Source organism: Daldinia caldariorum, assembly GCF_022478825.1.
Source record: "Daldinia caldariorum strain CBS 122874 unplaced genomic scaffold F4812scaffold_7, whole genome shotgun sequence".
Taxonomy (NCBI): domain Eukaryota; kingdom Fungi; phylum Ascomycota; class Sordariomycetes; order Xylariales; family Hypoxylaceae; genus Daldinia; species Daldinia caldariorum.
In genome coordinates this window covers 1,115,002-1,130,119 of record NW_025953043.1, presented here as the reverse complement: position 1 = coordinate 1,130,119, position 15,118 = coordinate 1,115,002, and the positions used below count along the sequence as shown (strand labels likewise).

At 48.1% G+C, this 15,118-nt stretch overlaps 4 protein-coding genes across 4 annotated transcripts; 3 read left to right on the top strand and 1 right to left on the bottom strand.

The window, feature by feature from the left end:
• Positions 1 to 555: 555 nt before the first annotated feature.
• On the top strand, positions 556 to 3,317 carry F4812DRAFT_370406 (P-loop containing nucleoside triphosphate hydrolase protein). The gene is made up of 2 exons (XM_047931923.1): positions 556 to 1,090; positions 1,210 to 3,317. Exons 1-2 carry the CDS (start codon positions 912 to 914, stop codon positions 3,098 to 3,100), a joined length of 2,070 nt encoding a protein of 689 aa, XP_047790797.1. The 5' UTR covers positions 556 to 911; the 3' UTR covers positions 3,101 to 3,317.
• Positions 3,318 to 3,328: 11 nt separating this feature from the next.
• Positions 3,329 to 4,159, bottom strand: F4812DRAFT_370398 (uncharacterized protein). The gene has a single exon (XM_047931922.1). The coding sequence runs from the start codon at positions 4,019 to 4,021 to the stop codon at positions 3,557 to 3,559; it is 465 nt and encodes a 154-aa protein (XP_047790796.1). The 5' UTR covers positions 4,022 to 4,159; the 3' UTR covers positions 3,329 to 3,556.
• Positions 4,160 to 4,704: 545 nt separating this feature from the next.
• F4812DRAFT_370391 (uncharacterized protein) lies at positions 4,705 to 7,524 on the top strand. Its single transcript, XM_047931921.1, has 2 exons — positions 4,705 to 5,306; positions 5,362 to 7,524. Exons 1-2 carry the CDS (start codon positions 4,820 to 4,822, stop codon positions 6,891 to 6,893), a joined length of 2,019 nt encoding a protein of 672 aa, XP_047790795.1. The 5' UTR covers positions 4,705 to 4,819; the 3' UTR covers positions 6,894 to 7,524.
• A 1,965-nt stretch (positions 7,525 to 9,489) lies between these two features.
• On the top strand, positions 9,490 to 14,777 carry F4812DRAFT_370350 (P-loop containing nucleoside triphosphate hydrolase protein). Its single transcript, XM_047931920.1, has 3 exons — positions 9,490 to 10,427; positions 10,487 to 12,132; positions 12,192 to 14,777. The coding sequence occupies exons 1-3, from the start codon at positions 10,047 to 10,049 to the stop codon at positions 14,515 to 14,517; spliced, it is 4,353 nt and encodes a 1,450-aa protein (XP_047790794.1). The 5' UTR covers positions 9,490 to 10,046; the 3' UTR covers positions 14,518 to 14,777.
• Positions 14,778 to 15,118: the final 341 nt, after the last annotated feature.

Here is a 15,118-nt window from a genome sequence, read left to right as displayed (position 1 = left end):
CAGCCAGGATACACCGGGGGCAATTGCTTAAGTACCGAAGGTACCTGTTATTACTTTCCCAGTTAGGTATCCCCCAATTACTTGATAACGTTAGCTGACATCCCACTTTCCGTAATACTGCTCACGTTGTAATTGCATATAATTGCTAACAATTTCCCCTTCAGGCATATCGATACCGAATAGTTGCCCCCATCTCCATCACAAGTCCACTGCTATTGGTAACTGCGGTGGCGGCGTACCTACCCAGGTTAGTCTAGGTACTTTAGTCACGGACCCAGCGCTAACGCGTTCTCGATTTTCGACACAACTTCAAAACTTCCTGAATTTTTTTTCATCTGATCTGATTCTTCTTCTCCCCCACAATCCCTTTGCCATACCCAACCCTCAAACACACGGCATAATCACATCCCCCCCCCCTCCCCTGAAAAAGCATTCTGTGTTTTTTTTCTCTTCCGTTTAGGGCCTTCTCTTTCCTTGAAAAGATCTGATTTTACTTTCTTTTCTTAAGGGATTTTCTCGGAAGGCTTCTATTACTAGACTTTGGTGTGTGGCCATTTACAGGTTCATACATCGACTCTGAGCAACGACCCTGCATTTTTGAGTCTCTTAATATTGAGAGAGAAGGTGCATATCGTCGTAGTTTCCTTTTCTACCGCCAATTAATACCGTCTTTGTGGGCTCATCTCGGCGACCTCAGGTTTTAATTTTTTTTTCTTATAAAAAAAACTAAAAAAAAACTCTGCCGTACTACTGCCTTATCTCGCCTCATCTTTCTCTTCTTCTGAACTCGTTCGTTCTTTTGAGAGAGAATTAATCGGCTGGGTTCCGTACGAGAAAATTTTCTTCGGCAAACACATATACAAACGTACATCAAACTATTGCATCTACCATCTGTCAAACGACACGTCAATATGGCTGATCAACTTAACATGGGCGGCTTGAGCCTGGGCGACCAGCAGCAGGCTTCGGCTCCTCGCTCTTACATCCCGCCTCACATGCGAGGCAAGGTTGGTGGCCCTGCTAACGGTCCCGTGGGCGCTGGCGGTCCTCCTCCTAACATGAACGGTCTCAACAGCAGTGCGTGGGCTGGGTAAGTAATTCTTTCTTCATTATTGTGCTTACATATGATTACACACCTTACCAACATCTTATCGCCGTCCAAAAATCGACTGAAGAGGAATTGAGTATTTGCTAACATCGCATCTATAGTAACAACAGCTTCGATGCTAGACCCGCTCCTGGTGGATGGGGAGCCGGTCCCGACTACCCTCCTCCTCAACAGCAGCAACCGCCGCCGCAGCAGCAGCAGCAGCAGCAACCGCGTCAAAATTGGAATAACCGACAATTCGACCGTAATGCTTATGGCAACCCTGCTACTGGTGGAGGCAGCGGTGGTGGAGGCGGCGGCGGTTACGCTCGAGGTTCTGGTGATGGACAATGGCGCGACGGCAAGCACATTCCTGGCCCCCCGAACCCCCGCATGGAGCGTGAGTTATTCGGTACCCCGGATGACCCTTCCAAGCAGCACACTGGTATCAACTTCGAGAAGTACGATGACATCCCAGTCGAGGCTTCTGGCCATGACGTTCCCGAGCCGGTTCTTACTTTCAGCAACCCCCCGCTGGATGACCACCTAATCCGCAACATCGAGCTTGCTCACTACAAAGTTCCTACCCCCGTTCAGAAGTACTCGATCCCCATTGTTATGGGTGGACGAGATCTGATGGCTTGTGCCCAGACTGGTTCTGGAAAGACTGGTGGTTTCCTTTTCCCCATCCTCTCTCAGGCTTTCCTTACCGGCCCTTCTCCCGTGCCTGCCGGCGCCCCCGGTGGTGGTTACGGTCGTCAGCGCAAGGCTTATCCCACGTCTCTTATTCTTGCTCCAACTCGTGAACTGGTCTCTCAGATTTACGACGAAGCTCGCAAATTTGCCTATCGATCCTGGGTCCGACCCTGCGTGGTGTACGGTGGTGCTGACATAGGCTCCCAGCTTCGCCAGATTGAGCGTGGCTGCGATCTCCTGGTTGCTACACCTGGTCGTCTTGTCGATCTCATCGAGCGAGGTCGCATCTCTCTCCAAAACATCAAGTATCTGGTTCTCGATGAGGCCGATCGTATGCTGGATATGGGTTTCGAGCCTCAGATTCGTCGCATTGTTGAAGGCGAAGATATGCCTGGTGTCCAGAACCGACAAACTCTTATGTTTTCGGCCACCTTCCCGCGAGATATTCAGATGCTTGCTCGTGATTTCCTCAAGGATTACGTGTTCCTTTCAGTTGGACGTGTGGGTTCTACCTCTGAGAACATCACCCAGAAGGTCGAATATGTTGAGGACACCGACAAGCGTTCTGTCCTACTAGATATTTTACACACTCACGGCGGCGGTCTCACCCTAATCTTTGTCGAGACAAAGCGCATGGCAGACTCTCTGTCTGACTTCTTAATCAACCAGAACTTCCCCGCCACGTCGATCCACGGTGACCGTACACAGCGCGAACGTGAACGTGCTTTGGAAATGTTCCGAAATGGACGATGTCCTATCCTAGTTGCTACTGCTGTTGCTGCACGTGGCTTGGATATTCCTAACGTTACCCACGTCGTCAACTACGATCTTCCTACTGATATTGATGACTATGTCCACCGAATTGGTCGTACTGGTCGTGCGGGTAATACAGGTCACTCGACAGCATTCTTCAACCGGGGTAACCGGGGTGTGGTACGAGATCTTATTGAGCTCTTGAAGGAGGCGAACCAAGAGGTTCCTGCTTTCCTTGAGACCATTGCTCGGGAAAGCTCCTACGGCGGTGGCCGTGGTGGACGATCTGGTGGTGGCCGCGGCCGTGGCCAGAGTGCAAACCGTGATTTCCGAAAATTCGGAGGTGGTGGCGGCGGCGGCGGTGGTTTCAACGGCAGCAGCGGCGGTGGTGGCGGCTTCGGTGGCCCTCAGCAGTCCAGCGGCTACGGTGGTGGCAGTGGTAGTGGTTACAATGCTCCTCCCAGCCAAGGTTATGGCGGCGGCTACAGCGGTGGCGGCCCAGGCTATGGTGGTGGTAGCTACGGCAACCCTGGCGGGCCAGGCGGCCAGGCTTCCTGGTGGTAAACTGATGATATCGACAGGCGCGCCGACATATTCCCTCTATTCCGCAAACCGCATGCGGAGACGGAATGGGCACATTTGCAACGCGGTACATAGATTTCACGGACTCATATTCTGTTTTCTTTTTCATGTTCTCAATCGAGTTACGCAAGGTCTTTTTTCTTTTCTTTTTTTTTTTTACTCGACATTTCGACACTTCCCTCGACATACTCCTTTCTACGGCATATCCGACTTTCCAGCCTCCAATCTGGATCGGCAGATACGAGTTCTATGTGATAGGACTCTGGCATACGATAGATGGCATCTGTCTTTATTTCGGCTGCTCTCCTCACAACTTGATACCCATAGAAGACTGCGAGGGGGCATATGCGAGCAGCTACGTGAGACGTTTGGAGGTCAAATCAGTACCTTGACCAAGCACCCTTCGGGGATATTCATCACTTAGAGAGTAGTGCCGTGCTACAGACGCGGCGACCCCTTACGACGATGACGATCTTCCGCTTCGATGTACCCCGCATTTGCCTTTTGGAAGCCGGCCGAGATTATTTTCTCGTTTTTCTTTCCCATAGAATGGGGTAATGCGTTTTCGCATGGCCGTGGAACTGTGTTGATAGCATATTCATAGACAAAAGTGGATTTCTCGGTTCTCTGGTTGGTAGGGCACTTACTCGAAGAAGGCTCGCCATAGCGAGGGAACCAAATAGAGGGCAATGAACATAGAATGGTAATCTTCGGTGGATCGAGCAACAAAAAACGGCGTCTCGGTGAGCAGGCATAGGCTCCAGATCTCTCCAAAGTTTTAGGAGAGTAGGTAGTAGTTCTGGAATCTGCCACCAATGGTAATGCTGTCGCAGACATTGGCTGAGACGCTTTCAGGCCCTTTGAGGTTCTTCGCGCTGTGGTGGTCCGTTTAAAAGGATCCATCTACGACGGACTGAGAACTTCCAAATAAAAAAAAGTTCTTCTTTAATTTGCAACTAGCAACGCATCGTGAATAAGTTCAATTTGTCTTTTTAGTGACGTGAATTATAAAATATTTAATAGTTCTCCCTAGTTTACGACTATGGTATAACGGCTTTTAATGTAGATGAATAACGTTCGATGACAGGTATTAAACTAGCTTTTTGTGGCGTCCATACTGTGGCTAGAAATCCGGTTTATCATGTCTTTAACATGTATGGCCCCACTGCGATGCATCATTTAATTAATGCGATTAGGTTAGGTACTAGGTACCTAGGTAGCCTTAGGTACGATACCTCAATGCGATACGTTACGTACCTCCTACCAGACTGCTAAAGCAACCGGCGTCCAGTAACTTTTAGGGATGCAAGGTTAGGTACTTACATACCTCTCCAAATAAGGTGACGCGACGTGAGCAGGTACGCCGTGAGCAACTTTCGCTTCCAACACAGTTTTTTTTCCTTTTCCTCTTCTTTTTCGCAACTTTGTCCCTTCGACTTTAGCATTCCCTGCATTGCAAGGCTTTGTCATTTCTATCTCCAAAAACTCTACTTTCACACTTCCAATTCAATAATGCCTAAACGATAGTCCGGCAACTCATTGCCTTAATTGAAGGCATTTCTTATTTCTTTACGTTCCTTAAACCTCTACCATAAAATTTCTCACCGGCTTGTCGTTGTACAAGATCAACCTACACTACCTTTCTCATTTATTCATCAAATCAACAGCCTACATCCATTCCATCACCTTACGAAATTCGCAATGGCTTCAAGGGATGGATCACCAGAGCCGAACCGCTGGTCACGCGCATCCAGCACCGTCCGAAGGGATAGTACCCCCGGCGACAACCTCGAGGCCAGCATCATCAGGTCCGAATCCGGACATAGCAGCAAGCGACCCAAGAATAAATCCACCGGCGGTGCAGCCTCATCCTCGTTTCCTACTGTGGGAAAGATCAGACATCTGAAAAAGGAGGATGGAGAACCGCTATGGAGAAGAGATATCCAATACGACTTTCTGAAGGCTGTTTTCGATGACGATAGAAAAGTCTTTACAAATAGCTACGAACCCATAGGAGACGGCAAGGAGAAGCAGAGCTTTGCCGATTTATACATTGACACGATGGCCAGAAGCAGCAAGACAAGCAAGGTCCTCAGGGATAAACTACTTAGTGACAGGGAGGCCGCGAAGAGCATGGCCATGGTGTGTTTGCTGGTTAACGTGGGCCGCATGAACACGACGCTAAACTGTAATGTCACTCCTGCAGCCTAACTTCATGGCTATCGCTGACGATATTTCTTTAGTTTTTCCCGAAATGCGAGCCCAGCTACGAACATATCACGCTATCCCGTCCTTACAAGCTCATCAAGACGCATCAGCATACAAACAGCTTCAAGATGCGCCAAGGCTGAAATCTATCTTGAAAGGTGCCGCTGAGGATAGACCGGAGCCGCACGAGTTGGGCGAATTTAAAGGAAAGGACCCTCCTCGATCGAACCCGGTGAACCTCATCTTTCTCATCTGCCAACAAGCATCCTATATTGCGGAATTGCATTTTCCTCCTGGCGGTGAATTCCACGACTTGATCATGAAGACGAATTATACGAGCAAGTCCCGCGCAAGAGCATTCCTATGGCTAATGTGGTTCTATCTCGAGTCGGACTTCACCGAGGAAGGCTGCGAAGAGAATCCGTTTGGTCCCGGTGTCGACTACGGCACCGAAGTAGCAAATCAGGGTGTCCCGCGGATGGAAGAAATGACGCCGGAAGAAGAGGATCGCGAGAATATCGACCCACAAGAAGAGATCGAGTTTGGTCGTGAGAAGCAAAATCACAGAGCCAAAATTATAGCGGCGGATCAAGCATACTTAGCAGATCATCAGAACAAGCGCGGCTCTAGGGGACGTGTCTTGGCCGACGAAGGACCGACGGCGGCTATCCTCCCTCGGATACGCCCATCGAAGCACGAGTCGGATATGGATAGCATACGATCCACTCCACCACCAAGAGCCTTATCGCGCCTTGGTATCAACAGTACCGGACGACGGGGCGGAGCGTCTTTAAAGAATTTGATATTCGACGGTTCGTCCCCCGCCGGGCCTGGATCCCACGTCATTGAGGGGATAGTTCCCAGAAAACCGCGCCCTCCTACGGCACACCAGCTAGCAGTAGAGCGAAACCGAAGTCAGCGAGTTGAGCATATTCTCGGCCGCGGGCTACGGAAGCAACATCACCGCGCACGAAAGGTGCGACGACAAGAAGGTGCCATCATACGTGCTAAGCGCCGTCTAGCCGCCATGAAGGATGCTCTAGTAGACAGTGACGAAGAAGAATATATGTCTCATAGGGAGCACAGGCAACTCTTCATAGATCGAGGTTTTGGCGGTCTCTGCCAGCTTCATCAAGAAGACGACGACTTTGGCGAAGAGTTCGCATCGTACGCGGCGGCACTAAGAAGAACTGACCGTCGGCTCCGACGCTGGGATGGTCGACCCGAATTAGGTATCGTGTCTACGACCAAGAAACGTATCGCAGGCCCGCCATCCGATTACGCCTCGTCAAACCATCACGGGCAACATGACAGGAATGGCAGCCCGGAGAAGGCGGATAGAATCAAGGCCAAGCAAAATGGCAACACCAACGGTGATGTTACAATGGAAGACGTAGACGATCTAGACGCGATGGAGAAAGAACTCCTAGGCATCGGCAGCGGCGGCGAGGAAGGCGAGGGAGAGGGAGAGGGAGAGGGAGAGGGTAAGGATGATTCCGAGGACATCGATAATATCGGCAAGGCGTTACTTGGACTTGATGGCTCGGATGGTACGGATAGTTCATAATGTTCTTGAGGCAATCGGAATTATTTATTTATCTCGACACGGCTGATCAATACGGATCGATCATTCGCAGCCGACGACCACGCATTATTTTGCAATGTTTGTTCTACGTCGTCTTTCGACGGGTTTTTTGGTATGGCTATGGCCCTCCCAGCAGAAACGCTTGTACAATACACTTAGGAGATTAACGGAAAAAAGGATGGTTTTCAAGGGGGGCGGAATGGAAGCAGGGAGGGAGGAGGACTAAATGAAAGAGCTAGCTAGCTAAACAATGTGTTTTCCATGTTTTAAAATGATAATATCTCCTATGCGAGATTAAAAAAGGGGGGATTAAGAAGAAAAGAAAGAAGCATGTCTTAATAACTCCTTTTTTTTCTTCTGGGGGTTTTCAATGTGGGTGATGTGAGTGATGAGTACCTACCTAAGTAGTGCGATGTTTCTTAACAAATATCGACAATTGTATTATTAGGCAACCTTCCAGTTATGATTTATTTTAACGGATGCAAAGCCCCTCTATAAGTCACCAGGCGCTCTACTATGTCTTGCGATTTGGAGCTGAAGTCTGCAGGAAGAGTTGATGTAAGTTAGATGCATATATTCAGTGTTGGTGTCTTTCAATAACTATTGTTTGCACATGCATACCTACCTCTATCTATATGTGTAGGTGTTGTGCGATTCGACAGCCAAGTGAATCATGTCTCGGCTATGAGACACGGTTAGGTTGATGGTGGTTAGAATAGCAGTCGGCTTTTTACGCTGTGTACCGTTGCGGCTCTTGCTTCGTACATTAGGTACCCAGGACCAAAAAAAAAAAAAAAAAAAAAAAAAAAAAAAAAACTTCTTCCGGAGTTATACAAGATCGAAGTTCTACCAAATTTATATTGCCTTAGGGAATAGCGGGAATGGCACCGTAGGACATGATATCCAACTACCTACCTAACCTAAGGTGCGCATGTTGAATCACGTTACTTTGATTACGCAAAATGGCCACAGCATACCTAGCATAAGATAAAAAATAGCCCGTATGTTGCCATTTGTAATCCTTCTCGCAACATGGGTATACGAACGACGGAAAGCAAAAGTTGCGTACGTATTTATCTCGTTACCTAACCTTGGCGGGTCGTCGTCGAGCTGGATTATAAATCAGCAATTCTGATTAGAGCCAGTGGGCAGCTACCAGGCCAGGCTATTTGCCAGGTAGGTAATTACAAAAGTTCGTTCGCCAACTCCGCTGGCCAGTGCGAGGGCCTAGCCTAGGCCGTTGGGACCGCAGACGCGGATACGGCGTTATTAAGGCGACCGATCGACGGGGCGGGTCCGAAAGGGGGGAGAAAAAAGCTTATTTTCTTAAAAAAAAAATTTAAAAAAATTCAGGTGCTTTAGTGCTATAGCGCTGCTGTGTAGCCTCATCTCATCAACTAATAAAGAGTGTTCTTCCACGGAACGAGTGAAACGTAACTTGACTAGTTCGGTACCATTCGTTCGTAATATTACGCCGTATAAAGAGGAAAAAAAAAAGTTTTCCCAACGTAATAAACTACCTGCCTAGCTAGACCCATTGGTTCGTTTGAAGCTGTCGAGGCCACCCGGGATTCGGATTGGAACGGCGCGGGTTTTGGTAAAGGTTAATTTATCTATTAAAAGCTATTATGTATCTTGACCGATATGATGACTGCATTTTCTCTCGCAAATCAATTCCTAATTCGCGGTTTGTTAAGGTACGTAGGTATGTATGTCATGCAAAGTAATATCCGCTATCACTATCTCTAGATGATGTTACGACTCGTATGTACGGAATGCATAGGGGTTGTTTGTATAACTGCCGGGATTGGTTCGGATTTGGAAAGCAACGGCTCGTAAACTCAATCCCGAAGGACCGGGGGTCTGTTCGGATTTCAACGTGCGTATAAGTCTAAAGTTGATAAAAGTGATAACGTAAACCACAAGTCAGCGGTCCACGGAAAATACATACAAAATACGTCTGTGCGTAACCGTGCACTTTAATGAGAAAAATTCCTATTAAAATTCGGTTTTCAAATTTAAATAATTATTTATATTAATATAATGAAAATATTTTTTATAATTTTCATAGTATTTTATTAAATTAATTAAAATTAAAAAACTAAATAAAAATTTAAAAATATTTATATTTTTATAACTTATATAATAATAATATAAGATTTTTCCTAATTTTTCTATACTTTCTAATCATAATTAAATATAACATATTTTAATTTGGGATTTTAATATGTAAAATTCGTAAAGTTATGAATTTTTGAAATTTGTTAGTTTTAAGTTATATATGGTGTTGGACCGCTAACTTGTGGTTGACGTTAATTTAAAGAGGCAACTACCTAACGTAAAGGAGGTAAAGTACTAACTTCCATACTTGATCATGGTATCTAGGTAGTAACTAGTAATTACTTATACAATGGTACATAATGTTGTACTACATTCAGACAAGGTCGTGTACATAAGGTAAGAAAGATATGTATTGTATGCATATTCCGTACATTAGTGTGGTATACTACCTGTATAGGACCTTCCCGTTAGCTCTTTACAGGTTGGAGTTTATCAAAGCGTCATACCTAGCATACGTACTAAAACGGCCCTTCTCCCCGGCTGATTAACACGTTAGTTAGAAAGGTTAGAAATCCAATCTCGACTTTTTTTATTCCATCCGATTCAACTCCTCCTTGTCAACTCACTTACATAACCTGTCTAGGTAGCCTTCAGCTTGTCTAATCTTATTTATTAGTCTAGTTGAACTAAGGTGCCTAAGGTAAATAGTTGTAGTTGTGTAAGGAGTTACCACTCAAGTTGGTTATTAATATACTACCAGCCAGGCACCCCCATTGATTTGCCGCTCATTATCATTTCTACTTTTAATAATATCAGATTACTACCTTACTATTCTCTATTCACCATTCGCTATTCCGTTCTCCCCAAACTCATCCGCAATCGGTGCTTCATATTTCCTCCATAGACGAAACAAAAACAAGTTATAAAACAACAAGCTTGAAGACCTTATCCACGTTTCACGGAGGTTGTGCAACAGGGCTCACTTATACATATTTGCATCTTATAACTTAGGTAACGCCGCTCTCGCTTTTGCTTCTGCGAGTAAGTGCCGAGCCACCCTCCGAGCCATATACCATGGCAAATGAAACTGAAGATAAGGAGACAAAGCCCGCCGATCCACTTACAAGTGTGAACAAACCCACTGACTCCGAGTCACTTTCTGTCTATGACGTCTCTGGCGAAGAGATTCGTAAAGAGGAGGAGGAGTCCGATGAGAAAAGGCCCGGCCGCGAGGAATTAAAACACACTCAGAGCTATGCTACCGATACGAGCGCGTTCACTCGCACTACCTCGAGAGCTTCCGCGCCCGTGCCCAAGAAGCCATGGTACAAAACGCCAAATCCGCTACGATGGGGTTCGATACCCCCTATCCCCAAGGAGCGCCAAGTCTCGAGGGAGTACAACGCCAGCTTCCTGAGTAGGCTCACATTTCAATGGATGGCCCCTCTAATGAGTGTAAGAAGAACTCGTGCTAAACGTGTCCGCTTGGTCTCGCCGTACTGATAGAACTTTAGGTTGGGTATAAACGGCCCCTGGAGCAAAAAGATCTCTGGCTGGTCAATCCCAACAGGGAAGCCGAGAAGCTGACAGACAAGGTGAGGGAATCGTTCGAGAGACAAAAGAAGCATGGTCGCAAATACCCCCTACTCCGGGCGCTCCACGAGACCTTCTTCCGCGAGTTTTGGATCGCTGGTTTCTGTCAGCTTTGCTCCTCGGTTTTCCAGGTCATGTCTCCCTTCACTTTGCGTTACCTTATCCAATTCGCACAGGAGGCCTGGGACGCATCTCGGACTGGCTCGCCGCCACCCAAAATTGGCGCGGGAATAGGTCTAGTTATCGGTGTTACCGTCATGCAAATCCTTCAATCTTTAGGGGTGAATCACTACATATACCGGGGTAGCATGGTCGGCGCGCAGTGCCGAGCTGTTCTCATAAGTCTCATATTCGAGAAGTCTATGGTACTCTCCAATCGAGCGAGGGCCGGGAGTAAAGAGGGTACCGACAAAGAGGGTGCTGATAAAGCAGTCATCTCCGGCGACGGCACTGGCTGGGGCAACGGAAAGATTCTTAATTTAATGAGCGTCGATACGTATCGTGTTGACCAAGCGAATGCGATGCTACACCTCATCTGGACGGCGCCGATCGCTATTATCATCACGCTCGTCGTTCTACTTATTAATTTGACGTACAGTGCTCTGGCCGGCTTCACATTGTTAGTACTGGCAGTACCTGCCCTGACGAGAGCTGTTCGTCTGCTATTTAGGCGACGTGCTGCCATTAACAAGATAACAGATCAGAGGGTAAGCTTAACGCAGGAGATTCTTCAGTCGGTCCGTTTTGTGAAGTACTTCGGGTGGGAGGCTGCTTTTCTTAAGCGTTTGGGTGACATTCGGAAGCGAGAAATCCATGCTATCCAAGTCCTGCTGGCTATTCGAAATGCCATCAACGCTGTCAGCATGTCTCTGCCTATCTACGCTTCTATGCTCTCATTCATCACCTACTCGCTCACAGACCACGGGCTTCCAGCTGCACAAGTCTTCTCGTCACTTGCGCTGTTCAACAGCTTGCGAATGCCCCTTAACTTGTTACCGTTGGTTATTGGCCAGACTGTGGACGCTTGGTCTTCCCTCAAAAGAATCGAAGATTTTATACTGTCAGAGGAGCAGGAAGAAGAAATTACCATGAAATATGACGGGGAGAATGCCATCGAGATGCGTAACGCATCCTTCACCTGGGAGAGGACTCCCACCCAGGAATCTGAGAATCCAGGCGAAAAGAAGGCCAAGAATGGTCCTCAGCAAAAACGTACGAAGAAAGCTCAGAAAGCAGGCAATAATAATACTACGGGCTCCTCGCAAGAGGGCGCTGAAGATACGGCAAGTACGCTTGTAGAAGAACGCGAGCCGTTTAAACTCCAGGACTTGAATTTCGAAATCGGTAGAGATGAGTTGGTTGCAGTAATCGGAAGCGTGGGAAGCGGGAAGAGCTCATTGCTTGCCTCACTTGCCGGCCAGATGCGTAAAACATCAGGTGAGGTTACGTTGGGAGCATCTCGAGCTTTCTGTCCCCAATATGCTTGGATCCAAAACGCCACCGTCCGTGATAATATTCTTTTCGGCAAAGAGATGGACCGCGAGCGGTATAAGGCAGTCGTGAAAGCGTAAGTCACATTGGGCAAACCTTCCAAGTACAGGATATACTAATACTATTTATTACCAGCTGCGCTCTACAACCCGATTTCGACACTTGGCCAAACGGCGATAATACTGAAATAGGCGAAAGAGGCTTAACCACTTCAGGGGGCCAACGACAGAGGATAAATATTGCGAGAGCCATCTACTTCGACGCCGATCTTGTGCTTATGGACGACCCTCTCAGCGCGGTAGACAGCCACGTCGGCCGCCATATTCTTGAACACGCTATCCTGGGGCTTCTTAAAGGGAAAAGTCGTATACTTGCCACACACCAGCTGTGGGTGCTCAACCGTTGCGATAGAATCATCTTCATGGAAGCCGGCAAGATTCAAGCGATCGACACGTTCGATAATCTAATGGCAAACCACGCAGGGTTCAGGCAACTAATGGAGACGACCGAGACCAAGGAAACCAAAGAGGAATCCGAATCAGATACCGCTGAAGAAAAGACGTCAGATACTAGCGAGAACAAGAAGAAAAAGAAACGAGATCGAGGCCCAGGGTTGATGCAAACGGAGGAAAGGGCCGTTTCCTCTGTCCCCTTTTCCGTTTATAAAAATTATATCAAGGCGTCCGGCAGCATTCTTAATGCGCCGCTCACCTTGGCCGTGCTCTTACTTTCTCAGGGCGCCAACATCATGACAAGCTTATGGCTTTCCTATTGGACGTCAGACCATTTTGGCCTGACCACGGGGGTGTACATCGGCGTTTATGCAGGCCTAGGAACTTTGCAAGCCGTACTGATGTTCGTCTTTTCTCTTCTACTGACCATATTCGGCACAAATGCTAGCAAAGCTCTTCTCAAGCAAGCGATGTCAAGAACGCTCAGGGCCCCAATCTCTTTTTTCGACACTACGCCCCTCGGCCGTATAACGAATAGATTTTCCAGGGATATAGACGTGCTAGACAATACCTTAACCGACGCGATGAGGATGTACTTCCTCACTCTAGCTATGATCACGTCGGTATTTGCGCTGATCATCGCCTTCTTCCATTACTTTGCTATCGCCTTGGTTCCACTTGCTATTCTCTTCTTTTTCGCGGCATCGTACTACAGAGCGTCGGCCAGGGAAGTGAAGCGCTTCGAATCCATACTTCGGTCCGTTGTGTTTGCTAAATTCGGGGAAGGGCTGAGCGGAGTCGCTTCGATCCGCGCCTATGGGTTGAGCAATCGCTTTCTTCGAGATCTTCAAAACGCCATTAACGAGATGAATTCGGCCTACTATCTGACTTACTCCAATCAGCGGTGGTTATCCGTGCGCCTGGATACGATCGGGAACGCGCTCGTATTTACAGTCGGCATTCTGGTAATTACGTCGCGATTTGAAGTATCCCCGTCTATAGGAGGGCTTATCCTATCGTATATTCTATCGATCGTGCAAATGCTTCAGTTCACCGTGAGACAACTCGCCGAGGTCGAAAACGGGATGAACGCTGTCGAGCGAGTCCAGTACTACGGCTCTCAGCTGGAAGAGGAAGCCCCTCAACACACAATAGAGGTCAGACCCACGTGGCCGGAGAAAGGCGAGATTATCTTTGATAAAGTTGAGATGCGCTACCGGGCGAATTTGCCTCTGGTACTTAAGGGCCTAGATCTACATGTTAGCGGAGGCGAGCGCATAGGGATTATAGGGAGAACCGGAGCTGGAAAAAGTAGCGTTCTCCAGGCTTTGTTCAGATTAGTCGAGATTTCGGGAGGCCATATCTATATCGACGGCATCGACATCTCAACGATCGGCCTCCACGATCTGCGTTCCCGCCTAGCGATCATCCCGCAAGACCCGACGCTCTTCAGGGGGACGGTGCGGAGTAACCTCGACCCGTTTAACGAGCATACGGACCTGGACCTGTGGTCGGCGCTCCGCAAGGCCAACCTGGTGCCCGCGGACGCGAGCATAGACGACAAGGACCCGTCGCGCGTGCACCTGGACAGCGTGGTGGAGGAGGACGGGCTGAACTTCTCGCTCGGCCAGCGGCAGCTGATGGCGCTGGCGCGGGCGCTCGTGCGGGGCTCGCAGATCATCGTGTGCGACGAGGCGACATCGTCGGTGGACTTCGAGACGGACCAGAGGATCCAGGAGACGATGGCGGTGGGGTTCCGCGGCAAGACGCTGCTGTGCATCGCGCACCGGCTGCGGACGATCGTGGGCTACGACCGCATCTGCGTCATGAGCACGGGGCAGATCGCCGAGCTCGACAGCCCCTTGGCGCTGTGGAGGCGCGGGGGGATCTTCAGGAGTATGTGCGATACGAGCGGGATTAGGGAGGAGGATATTATTAACGCTAGGAGGGGGGGAAGTGGTGAGGGTGAGGGTGAGGGCGAGGGCGAGGGCGAGGAAAAGGATATATAAAAAGGGTCGAGGGAGGGGGCGTGATGAGATATAGATGGTATGATATAGAGAGAGGAGATATGGCTGGTCGGAAAGGTACCAGGTAACCTAACGATACGAGGATTTATGGTATGGGTAAGGTAAAGTTACCTAGTACTACATACTGTTGGGCAGTCAGTGCATAGCGCCAGTTGCTAGGTGCCTGTTATATTGTACAGGTTTAATCTAATCTAATATTCTTGGGGTTGGACGAAAAAAAGGATGTCTTGCCTATCAAGTTTTTGCAAAAGGAGGTGGAATAAGTATTACCTATCATGGTTTACATTATATTATATACCTCTCTACCTGATATCATTTAGACAGACCATATGTCAGGTAGGTACCTAAAGTATCACAAACACGTCTCTTCTATCTACCTAAGCTTGCCCAAAATTTCCATGATAACACAACCGGCCCAGCAAAGTTGATATTACCTACCGAGAATACCATTCAACTAACTGATTTAGAACCGAGTACAAATCTCCACTCCGACGACTTCACATGTTACGCAAGAAAGATAGGTATCATCTGTCATTATCACAGACCCGAAAAGTCGGCCACCTCTCCGTGCTCCCCCCCTTTT